The sequence below is a fragment of the Hyperolius riggenbachi genome, chromosome 8 (genome assembly GCF_040937935.1).
Source record: "Hyperolius riggenbachi isolate aHypRig1 chromosome 8, aHypRig1.pri, whole genome shotgun sequence".
NCBI lineage: Eukaryota > Metazoa > Chordata > Amphibia > Anura > Hyperoliidae > Hyperolius > Hyperolius riggenbachi.
The window spans coordinates 196,373,192-196,392,759 of record NC_090653.1 but is presented as its reverse complement, the minus strand read 5'-3'; the positions used below and the strand labels follow the sequence as shown (position 1 = coordinate 196,392,759).

The 19,568-nt window shown below is 41.2% G+C and overlaps 1 protein-coding gene across 1 annotated transcript in view; it reads right to left on the bottom strand.

Annotated features, from left to right (window-relative positions):
- AIFM1 (apoptosis inducing factor mitochondria associated 1) overlaps positions 1 to 19,568 on the bottom strand; it is a 200,237-nt gene that overhangs the window by 17,686 nt on the left and 162,983 nt on the right. The window contains exons 14-16 of the mRNA XM_068248075.1: positions 15,296 to 15,436; positions 14,923 to 15,065; positions 965 to 1,089 (exon numbers count right to left, since the gene is read on the bottom strand). Coding sequence (XP_068104176.1) covers positions 965 to 1,089; positions 14,923 to 15,065; positions 15,296 to 15,436 — 409 coding nt within the window. The remainder of the gene's footprint in view (positions 1 to 964; positions 1,090 to 14,922; positions 15,066 to 15,295; positions 15,437 to 19,568) is intronic.

The following is a 19,568-nucleotide window of genomic DNA, read 5'->3' as shown; positions in this document are numbered from 1 at the left end:
CCCCTATTAAATACCTTGTGGGGCTCCTGAAACCCCCACCCCCGTTACTCTGACATCTCCAGGGGCGTTTTTTTTTTTCAAGAGAGCATACACCATTATGTGTGAATTTGTAGGAAGCATTGGTACAGCCAAGCTAAACAGATTTTTCTGCTTTATCATTTCCTTTATTGCAAAAGGGTGGAAAAGGATGATGTTGAGAAGAGGCCGCTGACTGGATGTGCAATAACATGGGGGGTAGACACAGTCTGGGATGCACAAAACATAAGATAGTATCACAAGATTCTAGTATACTACTGCCGTTATAGAACTATTTTTTTTTTTTTTTTACTTCAAATTTTTACTAATTTTGAAACAAACAAAAGTACAGAATCTTCCATACAATGATAAAATCAGTGGCTCGCATAACTCCCATATTTCATCAGGGGCTCGCATGTCCCCCATATTTCATTAGGGGCTCTCAAACCCTTCATATTTTATCAGGTTCCCTCATACCTTCCTTATTTTATTAGGTGCTCCCATAATCTTAATTTATCATCAGGCGCTCTCATACCCCCCAACTCCACCTACTCCTAACACTAACCTACCCCTCGCCAATATCTGTCACAATCTCTGCAACTAAAATGTCCTTCCACTGATATCTGTGCTGCCATCCATAGCTGCAAAATTTTGTTTATAAGCCCAAAATATAAACTGGGACCCCCCTCAGCAGCAATTAGATCAAAGCTCAAATTCGGGAACAAAAATAATGTTTTGGGATAGCATGGAAAGAACTTAGAATCCTTTTAGGTTTTTGTTTTGTTTGGTTTCTACTGTTTGTGTCATTATTTTTTATTTTGTTATTTTATTTTATTTTTTTATTATTGCTTCATGCGGTCTTATGATTTCATTTTAATAACCAATACTCTAAATTTGTATTATTTTCATGACATAACCATCAAGTCTATTTTTTAACAAATTTTCTTACCAGTTTCCTCAGCTGCTCTTTTTGGGGTGTCTTTCTCTGTGGCCTTTGCAAATACGCCAACCGTTGGAAGTGTGCTATCTACAATGCCAATGGCTTCATATCCAACCTCTGGACCAAGGTCACTCCTAGGAAGATTGAAAAAATAAATAAATAAAAACCTTAGGCCTTGTTTCCATCTGTCCGCTTCTATCCGCTTTTTTTCAGCACGTCAATGTTACAGATTGATACATGTTGCTGAAAAGTGGACAGAAGTGGACAGAAGCGCATAGATGGAAACGAGGCCTTAGAGACATGCTTACTTTAAAAAAAAAATCTTACAGATAACATTGACAATAACAAATATAAGAAAAAATCACGTACAATTATGTGCTTAGCACACCTGGAACATATAAAAAATTTGTGCTCAAACCCGTTTTTTAGCAAAAATACAAAAGATTTAATTAAACAATTTATATCCACTTAACAGTACTGTGCCCGTCCCAAAAATGCTGTCCCCATAAAATCCCAGTCACTGATTCACGTCACCACCCGTACATAACACCCCCAGCAATTAAGAAGAACCACTTCAGGTAAATCTCATTGCCTGAACCTAAGTGCACTATTTGACAGACCTGCAATGATCCCACTAATGATGTACTATCTTAAATCTGCATAGGGGATATCCCATCTCACAAGGTCCTTACAGTTGGTAGCCAATTTTTCCATATGCAGTCTGTGGCAAAAGCAGAGGCAAAGGCAAGGTATGCAAAGCAATGTCCAGTTCTAAAGTGTCAATGCGCTAGGTGAATGGTTCACATACAGATATAAATGGGTGCTTACCCAGCACCCTCCTGGGTGCTAGTAGTGGCCGTGCAGTACAGAGTCCAGGCTTGGAGGGCTGGTCACCGCTTAAATGCTCTACCCCGCTCCTGTTGCGGGGGGGCTATTGAATGTGGAGGGCGTCTTTCTCCTTTCCCCGTCAGGGACGTCTCCCTGTGACAGGGGATGTGGTTGCTGCCATTAAGTTGCGCTGCCGAGGAGTTGCGTTGCCAGAGAGGGACACGCTGAGCCTCTCTCCTCCTGGTGCCGATCAATAACACACCGCGGCCCACGCTAAGGCTTGCCCACAGTCTTCCACTGACGTCACTCCTTCTCTTCCTCCTAAGACGGTGGCCCAGCGCTACCAATAAGGATTTACGCGTTTCGGCTGCGTTCCAGCCTTTATCAAAATCACAAGTCCCTAGTGCTGCCATCTTGTGGGCTTTTATAGTTGGTGCATTGCAGGATTTTGGAATTAACTCTTTCCCTGCCATATTGCCTCCCACTAAAGCCCTGATGTCACTATGGTATTAGCATTTCTATTTTTAAATAGCATATAAGGGGAAAGGGAGAGTGAGGGGGAGAATAAGGGAAAGCCGAGCCCCTAACTACAACCTAACATATCATACCTCCATCATTTTTTATTTGTTTATTGTTGTTTTTTTTTCAGAGAGACCGTGGGCTACATTCAAAGGAATACTTTTAGATTCAAGTCCGAATTCAAGCCATGGGGTGCTAAACTACCACATTTATAAATCCACATGCATTCCTTCTGATATAAAATTTTGTCAAAATCACCTCGTCTCCCACTAATTTGTAATCTATAAATCCCCCTGTACTTCAGTCCTTCGGGGTTTCCCTGGTGGCATTCTGCAAAATGTACCGCCAGAGGGCTGGACTGTTCCCTTTTCTCTATATTTTTTACATGCTCCCTTATTCTGGAGCCCACTTCTCTCTTCGTTTTGCCTATATATATTTTATTGCATGGACACATGATTTGATATATGACTCTTGTAGTCATGCAATTAATGAAACTGTTTATTTTAAACTCTTTTGTTCCATCACTATTAGTAAAGATATTGCCCTGCTGGACAAATCTACAAACCTTGCATCCTGAGCATCTGTGCATTCCCTTTAAATTACTCAGACGTGGAGTCGCTATTTCACTTCTTGTTAACATGTCACCAAGATTTCTGCATCTTCTAGCAGTCATTTGTGGGGCTCTCCCCACAATTTTTGCTATATCATTATCTAATAACAGTACTCCCCAATTTTTATCTAATATTTCACGCAGCTGCTGCCAGTGGCTTCCATAACGTGTTATTATTCGTGTGACATCACTTTTGTCACAATTTTCTTTATCTTTTTTCCGAAGTAATTGTTCTCTTTCTGTTTTTAAGGCCCGCACATATGCTTTCCTCAGCATTCTATTAGGGTAACCACGTTCCTTTAAACGTTTTTGCAGGGCTTTCCCCTCTTTTTTATATTCATCTAGATCAGCGCAATTCCGCCTAATACGCAAAAATTCTCCAGTGGGAACCGATTTAATTTGGGTATGGGGGTGAAAGCTCCTGGCATGTAGCAGCGTGTTTCCTGCTGTTTCTTTCCTATATGCCCCAGAAACCAATTTGTTCCCCTCTCGTCTCAACGAAAGGTCTAAAAAAGTAATTTTTTGTCTGTCATATGCATAAGTCAGGTAAATATTCCTATTATTGATGTTTAATTGTTCCACAAACTTTTTTAGAGAGTCTTCATCCCCCCTCCAGATCATTACAATGTCATCAATAAAGCGCAGCCAGAGGGCGACATGCTCACCGAACCCACGCATGCCATACACCTCCTCCATCTCCCATCTTCCTAAGTGCAGGCATGCGTAAGCCGGGGAGCATGCCGCCCCCATGGCCACGCCCCTTATCTGTTGAAAGAATTTTCCCTCATATTGAAAATAATTATTTTCCAATATCAGTTTCATAAGATCCCATACAAATTCATTGTGCATCTCCTCATGTGTACCATAATATCTTTCCAAGTAGAAGGCAAGCGCCTCCAATCCTACTTCATTAGGAATTGAGGTGAAGAGCGACTCCATATCTAATGATACCAAAAAACATTCATCCGGCAAAGTTACCTTTTCTATTTTCTCTAATACCTGCATCGAATCCCTGACAAAGGATGGTAGTCCCATCATAATGGGCTGTAATTTTTTATCTACGTATTTTACTATTCTTTCTAGGGGACCTCCATTTGCTGCTATTTTGGGTCTACCCGGGGGATCACTCATGCTTTTATGTGTCTTTGGGAGGATATATATTACTGGAATATTGTATGTTTTTACCTCCATAAACTTGTATTCTCTTTCCAGAATTACATTTTCTATATATCCCCAGCTGATCTTATTGTTAATTAATTTCACCAGATTGGGCAGAGGATCCCCTCTAATTTTACGGTAATTTTCTTGATTGTTTAGCAATCGTTGTACTTCTGCATCATATTTGATCAAGGGGAGCAACACCACGTTGCCCCCCTTATCACTCCTTTTGATGACAACATCATGCCATTCTCGTATTTCTTCTAAGGCGACTGTCTGACCTCTGGTGAGATTACCTTCTCCCCAAGACTTCCAATCTATCGTCTTCAAATCTTGTTTGACTAATTCCATAAATACCGCTGTTGAGCGATTAGTTGTCAATGCTGGCATATATTCTGATTTATTTCTTAATTCTGTGTACATCTTCTTATTAGGTATTTCTGTCAATTCCTGAACTTCTTCACTTAAATTTAACAGTTCATCTATATCCCAATCGTCAAGATCCATTAATTCCTGGTCATGACCTTCCTCCCCTCGCATAAGGGCGTCCGAGCTCGAACCATTTTCTTTGACTCTTTCTATATGCATCTTTCTTAACAATACTCGTCTTAAAAACAGACTTATATCTTTATATACTTCGAATTCGTCGCCCAATGCGGTGGGACAGAAAGTCAGACCCATACTTAATACATGATAATGATTTTCATCTAGTACATGGTCGGTCAGGTTAATAACATTATAAGACTCTAACTGATTGCATCTCGCAGTACTGTGCCTGATCTGGTTCTCATTCCTTCTTCTAGTTCCAATTCCAACTGTTCTGCTAAAAAAATCCTCCTCCTCATCCTCATTTGCTATGGGTTTTTCTCGTGATTCTTTCTGTGACCCCCCACTACCTGTGTTACCACTTTCTGTGGAGGCATCACTGTCACTCATTCCTTCAGAGGAGCTATATGTGGTCTCACCCCATCTCACCTTTTTCTGTTTCCTAAACTTCCTCTTATACTTACCTTTTTTGGGGTCATCACTTCCTTGGAACTTTCTTAAATTAAAGATATTACCTGACTTCCAATCTTTTTGGTCACGAACCATTTTTTCTGCTTTTGTCTTTTTTTGGGACGGGCACAGTACTGTTAAGTGGATATAAATTGTTTAATTAAATCACGAGAAAAACCCATAGCAAATGAGGATGAGGAGGAGGATTTTTTAGCAGAACAGTTGGAATTGGAACTAGAAGAAGGAATGAGAACCAGATCAGGCACAGTACTGCGAGATGCAATCAGTTAGAGTCTTATAATGTTATTAACCTGACCGACCATGTACTAGATGAAAATCATTATCATGTATTAAGTATGGGTCTGACTTTCTGTCCCACCGCATTGGGCGACGAATTCGAAGTATATAAAGATATAAGTCTGTTTTTAAGACGAGTATTGTTAAGAAAGATGCATATAGAAAAAGTAAAAGAAAATGGTTCGAGCTCGGACGCCCTTATGCGAGGGGAGGAAGGTCATGACCAGGAATTAATGGATATTGACGATTGGGATATAGATGAACTGTTAAATTTAAGTGAAGACGTTCAGGAATTGACAGAAATACCTAATAAGAAGATGTACACAGAATTAAGAAATAAATCAGAATATATGCCAGCATTGACAACTAATCGCTCAACAGCGGTATTTATGGAATTAGTCAAACAAGATTTGAAGACGATAGATTGGAAGTCTTGGGGAGAAAGTAATCTCACCAGAGGTCAGAGAGTCGCCTTAGAAGAAATACGAGAATGGCATGATGTTGTCATCAAAAGGAGTGATAAGGGGGGCAACGTGGTGTTGCTCCCCTTGATCAAATATGATGCAGAAGTACAACGATTGCTAAACAATCAAGAAAATTACCGTAAAATTAGAGGGGATCCTCTGCCCAATCTGGTGAAATTAATTAACAATAAGATCAGCTGGGGATATATAGAAAATGTAATTCTGGAAAGAGAATACAAGTTTATGGAGGTAAAAACATACAATATACCAGTAATATATATCCTCCCAAAGACACATAAAAGCATGAGTGATCCCCCGGGTAGACCCATAATAGCAGCAAATGGAGGTCCCCTAGAAAGAATAGCAAAATACGTAGATAAAAAATTACAGCCCATTATGATGGGACTACCATCCTTTGTCAGGGATTCGATGCGGGTATTAGAGAAAATAGAAAAGGTAACTTTGCCGGATGAATGTTTTTTGGTATCATTAGATGTGGAGTCGCTCTTCACCTCAATTCCTAATGAAGTAGGATTGGAGGCGCTTGCCTTCTACTTGGAAAGATATTATGGTACACATGAGGAGATGCACAATGAATTTGTATGGGATCTTATGAAACTGATATTGGAAAATAATTATTTTCAATATGAGGGAAAATTCTTTCAACAGATAAGGGGCGTGGCCAAGGGGGGCGGCATGCTCCCCGGCCTACGCATGCCTGCACTTAGGAAGATGGGAGATGGAGGAGGTGTATGGCATGCGTGGGTTCGGTGAGCATGTCGCCCTCTGGCTGCGCTTTATTGATGACATTGTAATGATCTGGAGGGGGGATGAAGACTCTCTAAAAAAGTTTGTGGAACAATTAAACATCAATAATAGGAATATTTACCTGACTTATGCATATGACAGACAAAAAATTACTTTTTTAGACCTTTCGTTGAGACGAGAGGGGAACAAATTGGTTTCTGGGGCATATAGGAAAGAAACAGCAGGAAACACGCTGCTACATGCCAGGAGCTTTCACCCCCATACCCAAATTAAATCGGTTCCCACTGGAGAATTTTTGCGTATTAGGCGGAATTGCGCTGATCTAGATGAATATAAAAAAAGAGGGGAAAGCCCTGCAAAAACGTTTAAAGGAACGTGGTTACCCTAATAGAATGCTGAGGAAAGCATATGTGCGGGCCTTAAAAACAGAAAGAGAACAATTACTTCGGAAAAAAGATAAAGAAAATTGTGACAAAAGTGATGTCACACGAATAATAACACGTTATGGAAGCCACTGGCAGCAGCTGCGTGAAATATTAGATAAAAATTGGGGAGTACTGTTATTAGATAATGATATAGCAAAAATAGTGGGGAGAGCCCCACAAATGACTGCTAGAAGATGCAGAAATCTTGGTGACATGTTAACACGAAGTGAAATAGCGACTCCACGTCTGAGTAATTTAAAGGGAATGCACAGATGCTCAGGATGCAAGGTTTGTAGATTTGTCCAGCAGGGCAATATCTTTACTAATAGTGATGGAACAAAAGAGTTTAAAATAAACAGTTTCATTAATTGCATGACTACAAGAGTCATATATCAAATCATGTGTCCATGCAATAAAATATATATAGGCAAAACGAAGAGAGAAGTGGGCTCCAGAATAAGGGAGCATGTAAAAAATATAGAGAAAAGGGAACAGTCCAGCCCTCTGGCGGTACATTTTGCAGAATGCCACCAGGGAAACCCCGAAGGACTGAAGTACAGGGGGATTTATAGATTACAAATTAGTGGGAGACGAGGTGATTTTGACAAAATTTTATATCAGAAGGAATGCATGTGGATTTATAAATGTGGTAGTTTAGCACCCCATGGCTTGAATTCGGACTTGAATCTAAAAGTATTCCTTTGAATGTAGCCCACGGTCTCTCTGAAAAATAAACAACAATAAACAAATAAAAAATGATGGGAGGTATGATATGTTAGGTTGTAGTTAGGGGCTCGGCTTTCCCTTATTCTCCCCCTCACTCTCCCTTTCCCCTTATATGCTATTTAAAAATAGAAATGCTAATACCATAGTGACATCAGGGCTTTAGTGGGAGGCAATATGGCAGGGAAAGAGTTAATTCCAAAATCCTGCAATGCACCAACTATAAAAGCCCACAAGATGGCAGCACTAGGGACTTGTGATTTTGATAAAGGCTGGAACGCAGCCGAAACGCGTAAATCCTTATTGGTAGCGCTGGGCCACCGTCTTAGGAGGAAGAGAAGGAGTGACGTCAGTGGAAGACTGTGGGCAAGCCTTAGCGTGGGCCGCGGTGTGTTATTGATCGGCACCAGGAGGAGAGAGGCTCAGCGTGTCCCTCTCTGGCAACGCAACTCCTCGGCAGCGCAACTTAATGGCTGCAACCACATCCCCTGTCACAGGGAGACGTCCCTGACGGGGAAAGGAGAAAGACGCCCTCCACATTCAATAGCTCCCCCGCAACAGGAGCGGGGTAGAGCATTTAAGCGGTGACCAGCCCTCCAAGCCTGGACTCTGTACTGCATGGCCACTACTAGCACCCAGGAGGGTGCTGGGTAAGCACCCATTTATATCTGTATGTGAACCATTCACCTAGCGCATTGACACTTTAGAACTGGACATTGCTTTGCATACCTTGCCTTTGCCTCTGCTTTTGCCACAGACTGCATATGGAAAAATTGGCTACCAACTGTAAGGACCTTGTGAGATGGGATATCCCCTATGCAGATTTGAGATAGTGCATCATTAGTGGGATCATTGCAGGTCTGTCAAATAGTGCACTTAGGTTCAGGCAATGAGATTTACCTGAAGTGGTTCTTCTTAATTGCTGGGGGTGTTATGTACGGGTGGTGACGTGAATCAGTGACTGGGATTTTATGGGGACAGCATTTTTGGGACGGGCACAGTACTGTTAAGTGGATATAAATTGTTTAATTAAATCTTTTGTATTTTTGCTAAAAAACGGGTTTGAGCACAAATTTTTTATATGACAATAACAAATGTTTATGAAGTCCTCATCCTATCATACAAAGCTCTACATAAGTTGTTACCTCTTTACATTTCCTTACTAATCTCCAGATACCATCCCACCCGAAAACTTTGCACTTCCCAAGAGGAGTGCTTAGTATGCCTCACCCTCTCCTTTCCGTGTGTGTGTGTGTGTGTGTGTGTGTGTGTGTGTGTGTCTTAATACCTAGTACTGGGTGTCAAATGCCGTACAGCACTGCTTTACACATTCATGGCATAAGGATGTGAAAACACAGAACACCTATAGATGTCTGCGTGCTAAGGGTCAAGCCCTGACTAATGAAGCCAGTACCCTCATATGGTTGATTTGCTTACTTGCTCATCAACCCCCCTCCCCTCATAAGCCTGAATCTCAACAGGGAATCGCATTCAATGCCTCAGCAGGCTGAATGCCAGAAGCCCCTCCAGAAGCTCATAATCCATGGAATCAAATTCTTCCGTCAAACTTGAGAACCTTTAACACATACAGGAACAGTAAAGATTGTGGGAATTACTCCAATGTTATATAGTTCTAATCCTGAACTCTAGCGCTCCTATGCAATAAACCTGGGCTTTCATGAGCATATTCCTTTTAAATTATTACGTCACATGCTCCTCCCAGGGTAACCAAGACAAAAGCAGGTTGTTTTGGCAAACGGTGCTCAGCACCGAGACCAGGCGCCCCATTGCAGCAATGTAATGCTGCGCGGGGCGCGTAAGGGTAATTTGGGGCTCCGGCGGTTGCTAGGCCCCTCTGAGTTGCGACAGAGGAGCTCACACTCACTGCTACTTCATATAAAGGCACAACTCTTTAAATTAACCTCAGGAAGCAGGCAAGTACTAATGAAACGTTTTGTCATACCGGTTTTGTGTAAATAAAGACTTTTCCTTAAAATGCTGGTGTCATATGATCTAGAGAGGTAAGTGATTACCTCTTCTTACGTTTAACGTACATATACAGCATATAGCTTTAGGTCCACCTAATATCCTGGGTGCCTCCACCACAGTGTTCTGGTATATTCTTGACAGCAAGACACCCGCTATACCCCCCTGATGATGCTGGATTGACCAGCAAAACCGGTTGGCACTATAGGGACCTCTTCCTGGCACACTAGGAAATACCTTGGATCTGACTTTAAGACCCTAAAAAGCACACCACCTAGATTACCTAAGAAGTATAAAACGGGTGTTAAATATACTCTCAGGACTTTGCTCATATGCCTATTATATCTCCATATGGATGCAATTTGGATGTGACATGCAAACTAGGAGGGATCCTAAGCTGATGTTTGGATTGATTGGTTGATTGCTTGCTTGCTTGCTTGATGAATTGATTGATTGATGCATTTGTAAATATTTCAACTTATCCTACAACTGCAATTGGGTTGAAGGAACTCTTTTGGTGCATCTACCACTCACTGCTATACTGCTTAGGCCATCCTGCAACTGTGATTGGGTTGATGGAACATTTATGGTGCATAACATTTGCCTGCTTGCAATGCATTGCATGAATCATCTTAAACTGTTCTGCTTTGTTTTTGTGCTTTCTATGTCAACTGCCTGCATTATCCTACAACTGTGATTGGGTTGATGGAACACTAACAGAAATTTCTGTGTGGTTAAATCCCACAAGCAATTACTATTAACAGCTTTCTATGCACTATTGCCACCTTCTGTCTGCACAGTTGAGCAGGATTGTCCGGAATCTGGATTAAATAATATTGACCAGTCCTTCATCCTATATAAAAATAAAATTATCTGTGTATGTTTGGAAATAGCGCCTCATAACAATCCACCTTGCTCACTGTGTGGCTCAAATATTGTGCTAAAAAAGTGTCCATTGGTTGCCCCCTTGTGTCCTTGCTGGGATGAGTTCTTTATTTTTAGAACTTTGTATGTTTTTTAATCCTTCTCTTTCCCTATGAATAAAGTTTTGATATTTTAATACATAGCTGTTTGTATATTTTATGAATTAACTTCTTGCTTGTGTATAGGCCTCAGGCCTTTTGGTCAAGTTGATCTTGCTCAGAATCTGTCCCTACAGCCCCTTCCCTGAAATCTGCATATTATTAGTATTCCTATTATTATTACTGATTTATACAGAACCAACATATAGCAGAGATAAAAATATTTTAGCTTTACATTTTATGTCAATTTTGTAAACATTTTGTTATATCTTTTCATGGAACAACACAGAAGATATGATACATTGATTCAATGTAAAGTAATCAGTCTGTAAGTTGTAGAACAGTGTAAATGTGCTGTCCCATCAAAATAACACACAGCCATTAATACCTAAACTGCTGGCAACAAAAGTGAGTACATCACTTCGTGAAGAATGTCTGCCAAATTAGACATTCTCCTTCCCCAGGGCCACGCTAGTTTTACAAGGCTCAGCTGGTTTAACAGGGCAGGGTTACACACAGATCAGACCTCACCATGGTTGACCAAAGAAACAGAGTGCACATGCTCAGAATTATATCCAGGGTTTTGTCTTTTGCAAATAGACTTAAAAGTACTGGCGGCATTGCTGCAGCGGTTAATGGTGTAAGGTGGTCTGCCTATCTGTGCTCTAAACATATGCAACACACTGCATCAAATTGGTCTGCATGGCTGTTGCTCGAGAAGGAAGTATCTTCTAAAGCTGATGCACAAGAAAGCCTGAAAACAGTTTGCTCAAGACAAGCATTGGAACTATGTTCTGTGGTCTGATGAGACCAAGATAAACCTATTTGGTTCAGATGGTGTCAAGTGTTTGTGGAGACAACCAGGTGAGGAGTGAAAATACAAATGTGTCTTGCCTACAGTCAAACATGATGGTGTGAGTGTCATGGTTTAGTACTGCATAAGTGCTGCCAGCACTGGGGAGCGTAGTTCACTGAGGGAACCATGATTGCCAACATGTACTGTGACATACGGAAGCAGAGCATGATCTTATCCCTTTGGAAACTGGGTCACACGGCAGTATTTCAATATGATAATGATGATAACGACCCTAAACACCAAGATGACCACTACCTCGCTAAAGAAACTGAGGGTAAAGGCAGCGGCGTAGCTATGAGTGGGCAAGGGGGGGACACATGTTCCCGGACGCAGCATTGTAAGAGGGCACGGCACAGTCACTCGCTGGCTGCGCGAAGTGCCCCTGCTTCTCTCCCTCCCTCTGCAGAGGAGTGTAGAAGGGTTAACAGCAGTAGAAAAAGTGGGGCACATCTGGGTATCTATAGGGGGGGGGGGGGACACCTGGATATCTAAATAGAGGATGGGGGCACATGTGGCTATCTAAAGGGGGGGGGGCACATTTGGCTATTTAAAGGGGGGCACATCTGGCTATCTGAACAAGGTAAGGGGCACTTGACTATCTAAATGGGGGAAGGGGGGCACATATCACTATCATTAGGGGGAGGAAAGGGGTACATCTGGCTATCTAAACAGCATTTGTACATTTCCACCCATGACCACGTCCACATTATGATGTGTGTCCATGCACATTTTGTCACAAAAACTGTCTTTGTCCCTGGGTGCTGAAAACCCTAGCTACGCCTCTGGGTAAAGATGCTGGATTGGCCAAGTAAGTCTGCAGACTTAAACCCTATTGAGCATGTGTGGGACATACTCAAATAGAAGGAGGAGGAGCGCAAGGTCTCTACAATCCACCAGCTTCATCATGAAGGAGTGGAAGAGGATTCCAGTGGCAAACTGTGAAGCGTTAGTGAAAGCCATGCACTTTGGCACAAATCTGACATTCCTCACTTGAGGGTGTACTCGCTTTTGTTTCCAGGGATTTAGACATTAATGGCTGTGTATTGAGTTATTTTGATGGGATAGCAAATGTACAGTTATACAAGCTGTACACTAATTTAGATTGTATCAAAATGTCATATCCTCAGTGGTGTTCCATGAAATGATAAAATATGTACAAAATGGGAGAGCCGTGCTTAATTTTATGAGATACTGTAGATTTATCTTCCACGTTTGAATCCAAGACTCCAAATCTCCCTGACAAAGCTTTCGAGTGACAGCCTAGTTGCTGTTTAGCAAAGAAAAGCCTTCTAATGTGTAGAAATAGAGGTATTTCATTCATTGATGGACATCCCTTTCTTTCTGTTTGGTGTCAAGGGAATAGAGCTACCGCTCAAGGTGTTCTGCTGGAACCTATACGTTTTTACAGACCTAAAATTTTAACTGACATTACAGTCTTCTTTCCCACCAATATTTGTCCTGCACGGATTTCACCACAATTTCAATAGGACAGCGGTGGAATGAGGGAACAGAGAGAGAACCAGAAAGGCCCTGTTGGATTCCTTCTCCATAGGTACCGTATATACTCGAATACAAGTCGACCTCTTATATAAGTCAACTCCAATATTCAACCCTCTTAAGCTGGAATTTTTTGATGCAAGTATAAGTCTACCCAGCCAAGTTAATGGCTGCACTTGGGGACCAGAAAGGGTTAACGACTGAACTGCATACAGTATTGCAGCCATTAACGCCTCCTGTCCCTTAAGGGCAGCCAATACCTCTTCCAGGCCCCCAAGTGCTGCAATTATTCACTCCCTTTTAGGCAGCCCAGTATTTCCCCCCTGCCCCTTTCCTTGTTAATTGTTGTGGCGAAGACTTTCAGACATGGTTTTTTTTTTTACATTTCCTTTCCTTCAAGGGTCACTTACCAATGGGAATGTCACTATTAGTCAACACATTACTCAGTGTGCTCAGTGTTGCCCGTGACTTGTGTATAAGTTGACCCCTATACTTTTTTGAAGTAAATCAGGACTTACATTTCTAGGCTTAATAAATACAGTAATTTTTTTTTTTATAATCTTGCTGCAGGTTTCCTTTAGGTGAAGTATGTGTTCTAGACACTAAACTTTGATTTTCCCAGTGTATAGTGCGTTTTTAAGCCATCTTTATTTATTGCTACAAGTGGAAGACAGAAAACCTTTAAGATAAACTACTTAGCTAGTTACTTTTTACCCCTGATTGGGTATGGTTTGGACTTTCAGAGATAGAGGGAACAAGGGTAACCAGGGATAGCAAGAAACTTGTATTGATTATATATGCAGTGGCAAGGAAAACAATTAATCAAATTTGGATCTCTTCTTTTCCGCCAACACTCATTTAAAGTATAAATAGGAACTTTAATGCAAAACTAAACTTCCTACTAATCAGTGGCAGAGACCCCCTTTACTACAATAAATATTCCCCATTCCTCCAATAGGCTGTGTGGCTGATACACTACCTTGTAGCCTATCATATTGCAAGTGGATGTGTTTTTAGATATGGACAGTTGGTGAGGTCCTGCTTTCTAATGCCTGCCAGCAATAGGAGGAAAAAAAATGACCTGCAGGCTCACAGGTAACTAAAATAACATGAACAAATGACACAGCAAGTATCAATCAATTCTTGATCTTCTAATTTTTTTTCTGCACTCCCCCTGCACCACTATCTTTTGGCAAGATTCCTCTTTAAATTATGTAATGTCTTTCCAACTGCCTGGACAGAAACTTCCAAAAGTATGAGACTCTCAAATAATACTTTTTGAGGTTGGGGGAAAGCTTCATGGACACGCTAGCTAAACCTATTGAAAAGCAAATTATAGGGTCACTTACCGTAGCCTAACACAATGGTATCTAGAGAGTGAACCTAAATTATCCCCTATGGTTATGAGGGAACCTAGAGGTCACTGACTACATGCTATAGGTAATGAGTGATTATGGTGGGTCTGGCTGTTTTGCATGCTCAATCCCTACATTCCAAAGCCTTTTTATAATAGGTACTATAATAGGATTGGTAGACACAACCTGATAAGTTTTTTTTTTTGTAACCTTGATTACTTGTTTTAAAGTGACCTTTTGCTTTTCTCAACCAGTTTCTTATGTCTGTGAATGATTACATTGATACACTTTATTACTTTCTTTTTAATTAAAATGTTCACAGAAAAACACATTAGCAATGTACGTATTGCTTGGCAAATTATAAAGAAGCTAAATTCTAACACTAGATTATGGGTTCGAGAAATAAAGTGAGACTGAAAAGACAAATTGGGAGAGACAGCAATAGAGAGAACAAACACGTTACCAGAACATGGACTGGTGCCAGTATGGTTTAGCTGCTCCAGTCATGTTTTCTCCAGCAAGTCTTCCACTCACTACTGCATGATCATGGTGTTCCACACGTCTTCGTCCAAGCTTAATGTCATAGAAGCATGCAGCATCCCCTGCCTATCAAATAAAAAAAATGTATTATGTTACTAATTACCACACTTCGGGCTTGATTCATGATTGGTAACGCGCTAACACAGTGCAAGTAAACTGTTACGCGTGCTAATACATTAGCACAACTTAGTGATACCCCCAGGGTGCCACTGGCACACAGCGTGTGGGGGGTATCATTAAGCTGCGCGTGTACGAGCCCATTAAGAACTATTTTATCACAAAGATGAATAACTTACCACCCATATATTATTTCTGGCCTGTAGTTCTGCATTAACCCTAAATCCTCCAAAATCTCCATCCAGTTCAAGACCTGCTGACTTTGCCAGTTCAGTGTTTGGCTCCAATCCAACTGCTGCCACAATATGATCAGTCTGAACCTATATTACACAAATATACGGTCAAAATGCAACAGGAAACAAATATATAACACTAAAAAAAATATAAAATGAAGATGTATTCAAATTTCAACTCAACAAGAATGAAAAGAAATACCCATAATACACCACATCATGACAGAACCACTGGTTTAAGCACACCCCAATGTTATTCATTTTACAGCGACATATAAGTTAGTTTGCAAACAAATGTTTCAGGGTGTGGCCTTCAACAGTGCAAAATATTGATTGGGATATTGATCTATGACAGGGAAGTAAAACCAGTCCTTCGAGGGCTGAGGTCCTCATACATTTTTGACACAGCTCAAATTAATTGATGGGTGTGAATCAGGAAAGGTGTGGTCCATCAGGTAGAACACATTGCTCTCTTACTCAGTCCATCCTAAACACTGGCATGGATCTGGCCCTCCAAGCCTGGAGTTTGACACCTGTGGTCTATAAGCTGGGCTTGTAAAAAAAAAAAAAAGTGTATTCTAGGATATCTCATATGTAGAAATAAAACTTGTAAATATTTTATATTTTATGAAGGGAAAGTTGTACTTTACAGTACTTTCTCACATTGGGTGTCTTGGGCTCCTTTAGGCCCAATAAAAATAAATACTGCATATTCCGGCATATAAAACGACTGGGCATATAAGATGACCCCCTAACTTTTCCAGTTAAAATACAAAGTTTGGGATATACTCGGCATATAAAAGACTACCCCTCTTCAAAACATGCCACCTGGCCCACCCCTGTATACACCCTTTTGTACCGCACATCAAAATTATACAAATCACATATTACTGGGTGCTGCAGTCATCCAGTGAAGGGGGAAAAGAGATCAGGCTGTGTTTTTTAAGAACTGGTTGTCAGGTGCGGGGTTGTCAGTGTTTGTGCCAGACAGCTTACCAGGTGCAGCAGCATTGGCGGAAAGGTCCGCTCTTGTCCTGGGTCCCCCTATGTCTGCCACTGTCCCCCTGTATCATCCATGTCCCCTGTGTATGAAAAATCAGTTTCAATTGAAAGCTACACTACGATAGCATCTTGCGAGCAGCTGCTCACGTGGGTAACAGGGCATCTTCCTGGTTCCGGGTCACCTGACTGGTGACATGTGCGTAGGAAATGGAACACACTGAATTGTGGAGCGCACATCCAGTCAGGTGACCCAGAACCAGGAAGCTGCCCTGTTACCCATGCGAGCGGCTGCTTGCAAGATGCTATCGTATTGCAGCTTTGAATTGAAATGGATTTTTCAAACACAGGTGACATGGATGATGCAGGGGGACAGTGGTGGACATAGGGGGACCCAGGACACGAGCGGACCTTTCCGCTAAGGCTGCTGCACCTGGTAAGCTCTGCCTGGCACAAATACCGACACCCCGCACCTGATGTATAAGAGGACTGCCCACTTTGCAAAAGATCTTCAGGGTTTAAAAAGTTGTCTTATACGCTGGAATACATGGTAAATAAAAATGCTGGTGGTTCTGGTTCTCTATAACTTAGTTACATAGGGTCTGATGGACGGACTTAAATTTTACCTCAAGTTCAACCTCAAAAACGCTATGATTGGATCGAGGTATTATCTTTCAAGGTGCCTTTCAAGTTATGAAAGCATTTAAACTTTTTTAAGTACAAGTATGTAATGATTTATGCTTTAAGAATTTACCTTTTAATAAACCAGTATCTAAATAATATTGCCCAGGGCCTGAAATCTAGACTAGTAGTTAGGGTTAGTTATGTCCTCCAAACACAAACCAATAAGAAATATGTTTTATTTGAGAGGCAATGTAATTTTTATGGAACAGGGGTAGTGCAATTTAATTTGGTGAAAAAAGGTTTGTGGGATATGAATTATGTATTGGTGAGAGGTATAGGTTTGGACAGAACTTTAACCTGTAGGTGTCATATTTAACACACAAATGTCCTAGCCCACCTTAACTGGCAAGGGCTTGAACCCACTAATAAACTTGACTTTAAAGAGTGTACACAGCCAGAGTGCACTGTTCTGCCAAGCTAGAGTACATTGACCCATAAAGAAGAGAATGTATCTACAGCAATAAACATGTCATCGGTTGAGCTTTTGAGAAATATTAAGGAGGTCAGATTACCACCCGACGTGCCCAAAATATGGAGTAAAGGTAATAAAGGGATCTAATACTGTCACATATTGCACATACATTTTAAATAGATGTCAGAATGATCTATTCTTTTGATTAGATTTCAGAATGGTTTGGACTGGACTGGACTGGAAATAGATCAAAATTACGATTTGGTGGCCATGTTGGGGCATCGATCGGCAGATTCGATCACAGTGATTGTTATCTGCTGGGGGAAATCGTACAGCGTATGAGCATCTAACCATCTAATTATACATTAGAATGATATATTTATATGTAGAAAATGGTCTGAGGAGTGAGTTAATCTCCATGTGCCTTCATGCTGCTAAAAAGTGTGCGGTCCAGTGCTGGAAGGCATTAAAAAGACTGGAGGGCATTCACTAGGTACCACAGGGTATTTCAAATTTGTGTGACAGTGTGTGCAAAATTTGTGCAGAGCTGTCGGGGCCTTTGATGTGAGCATGTATATTGATGTAAATTGGCGTGAAAACTCCATTTTACATGTTGTCACTCGCCACCCACAATGAATATGGCATTGTGTGTGGTGGGCGGTGGCTACATACAAAATGGAGTTTTTACACTGTGGGTATATTGTGGGCAACTTTTGATTAGATTGGGGCAAATGGTAGCTGCATTGTGTGATCAAATGGAAGCTGTGGGCAGGAGTCATCATATTTTCTGCTTCCCACGTTCACTGCCATCTTCCTCCATTTGTCCATGAAAGGCCTCATAAGGGAGCTTGAGTTGGCCAAGTCACATACTACTGCACATGTGCTGTCCTGCTGGTGCACCTCCTTGGTCACATTGTTACTCCCGTGGTGGTGAGTGTTGTGCACTGCATTAATACTTGTAGCAGCAAATGGAATCAAGAAGATGCACCGATGGGCCACCCAGCCACTGGCGCATGTGCAGTAGTTTGCTACTTGGCTGAATCACCCGCAGTAAAAAGGCCTTTTATAGACAAAAGGGGACAAAAGGGAGACAGCAGTAAGCAAGGGATGCAGAAAGCATGAGGACTCCAGCCCACACATGCTTAGCCTCAATTTCAAAATGTCAGTTCACCTCAAATATTTTATATGTGCAATAAAGGTGGCAACGCAGAAAATAATACTCAATACAAAAAGCAGAGGTGTTGCAAGAATGCTTTTTTTGATGCTCAGCTATACGTTTTCCTACCACGCATATGAAGTGGTAATGTTGGTCAGTACACGGTGCGCACTACCAGCAGTTTGTTAGTGAAAGATGTTCTGGTATAACGCACAGTGTACTGACCAACATATGATGCCGTTATTGGGTATATATATATATATATATATATATATATATATATATATATATATATATATATATATATATATATATATATATATATACACGTGGAAGGCAAACATATAGCTGAGCGTGGTTCATTTTTTTCACTGTAACCTGCTGTTCACTTGCTCTCTGAGGGGATCTGCCTGCTGTCCCTGGACCCGTTCTCTTTATCACAGAGAAGTCTGCTTTCTGCTATTTGCTGTGTGTGTGCCAGAGGACGTTTCATCACATTTCAAGGTACCATTTAGTTACTCAGGTTTTTAGGAAAAAAAGTGCTATTTATATATTTTGTGTCACTCAGCTATGAGTTTTTCTTCCATGTATATGCGCAATACTGTACTCATGTAGGTTAGTACACTGACTTATACCAGAATATTCTTTTAGGAAAAAAATCCTGGTGCAACACACTGTGTACTGTGGCATGATGGTATAGTGATTAGCGCTGTCGCCTTGTAGCTCTGAGTCCACGGTTCGAATGCTAGCCAGTGCACTATCTGCATGGAGTTTGTATGTTCTTCCCGTGTCTGCGTGCATTTCCTATCCGGTTTCCTACCACATCCCAAAAACATACAGATAAGTTAATTGGCTTCCCCCTAAATTGGCCCTAGACAACGATACACACACAATGCGATTCATACAAAGACATAGGACTATAGTAGGGATTAGATTGTGAGACCCAAGGGACAGTTAAAAGACAAGAC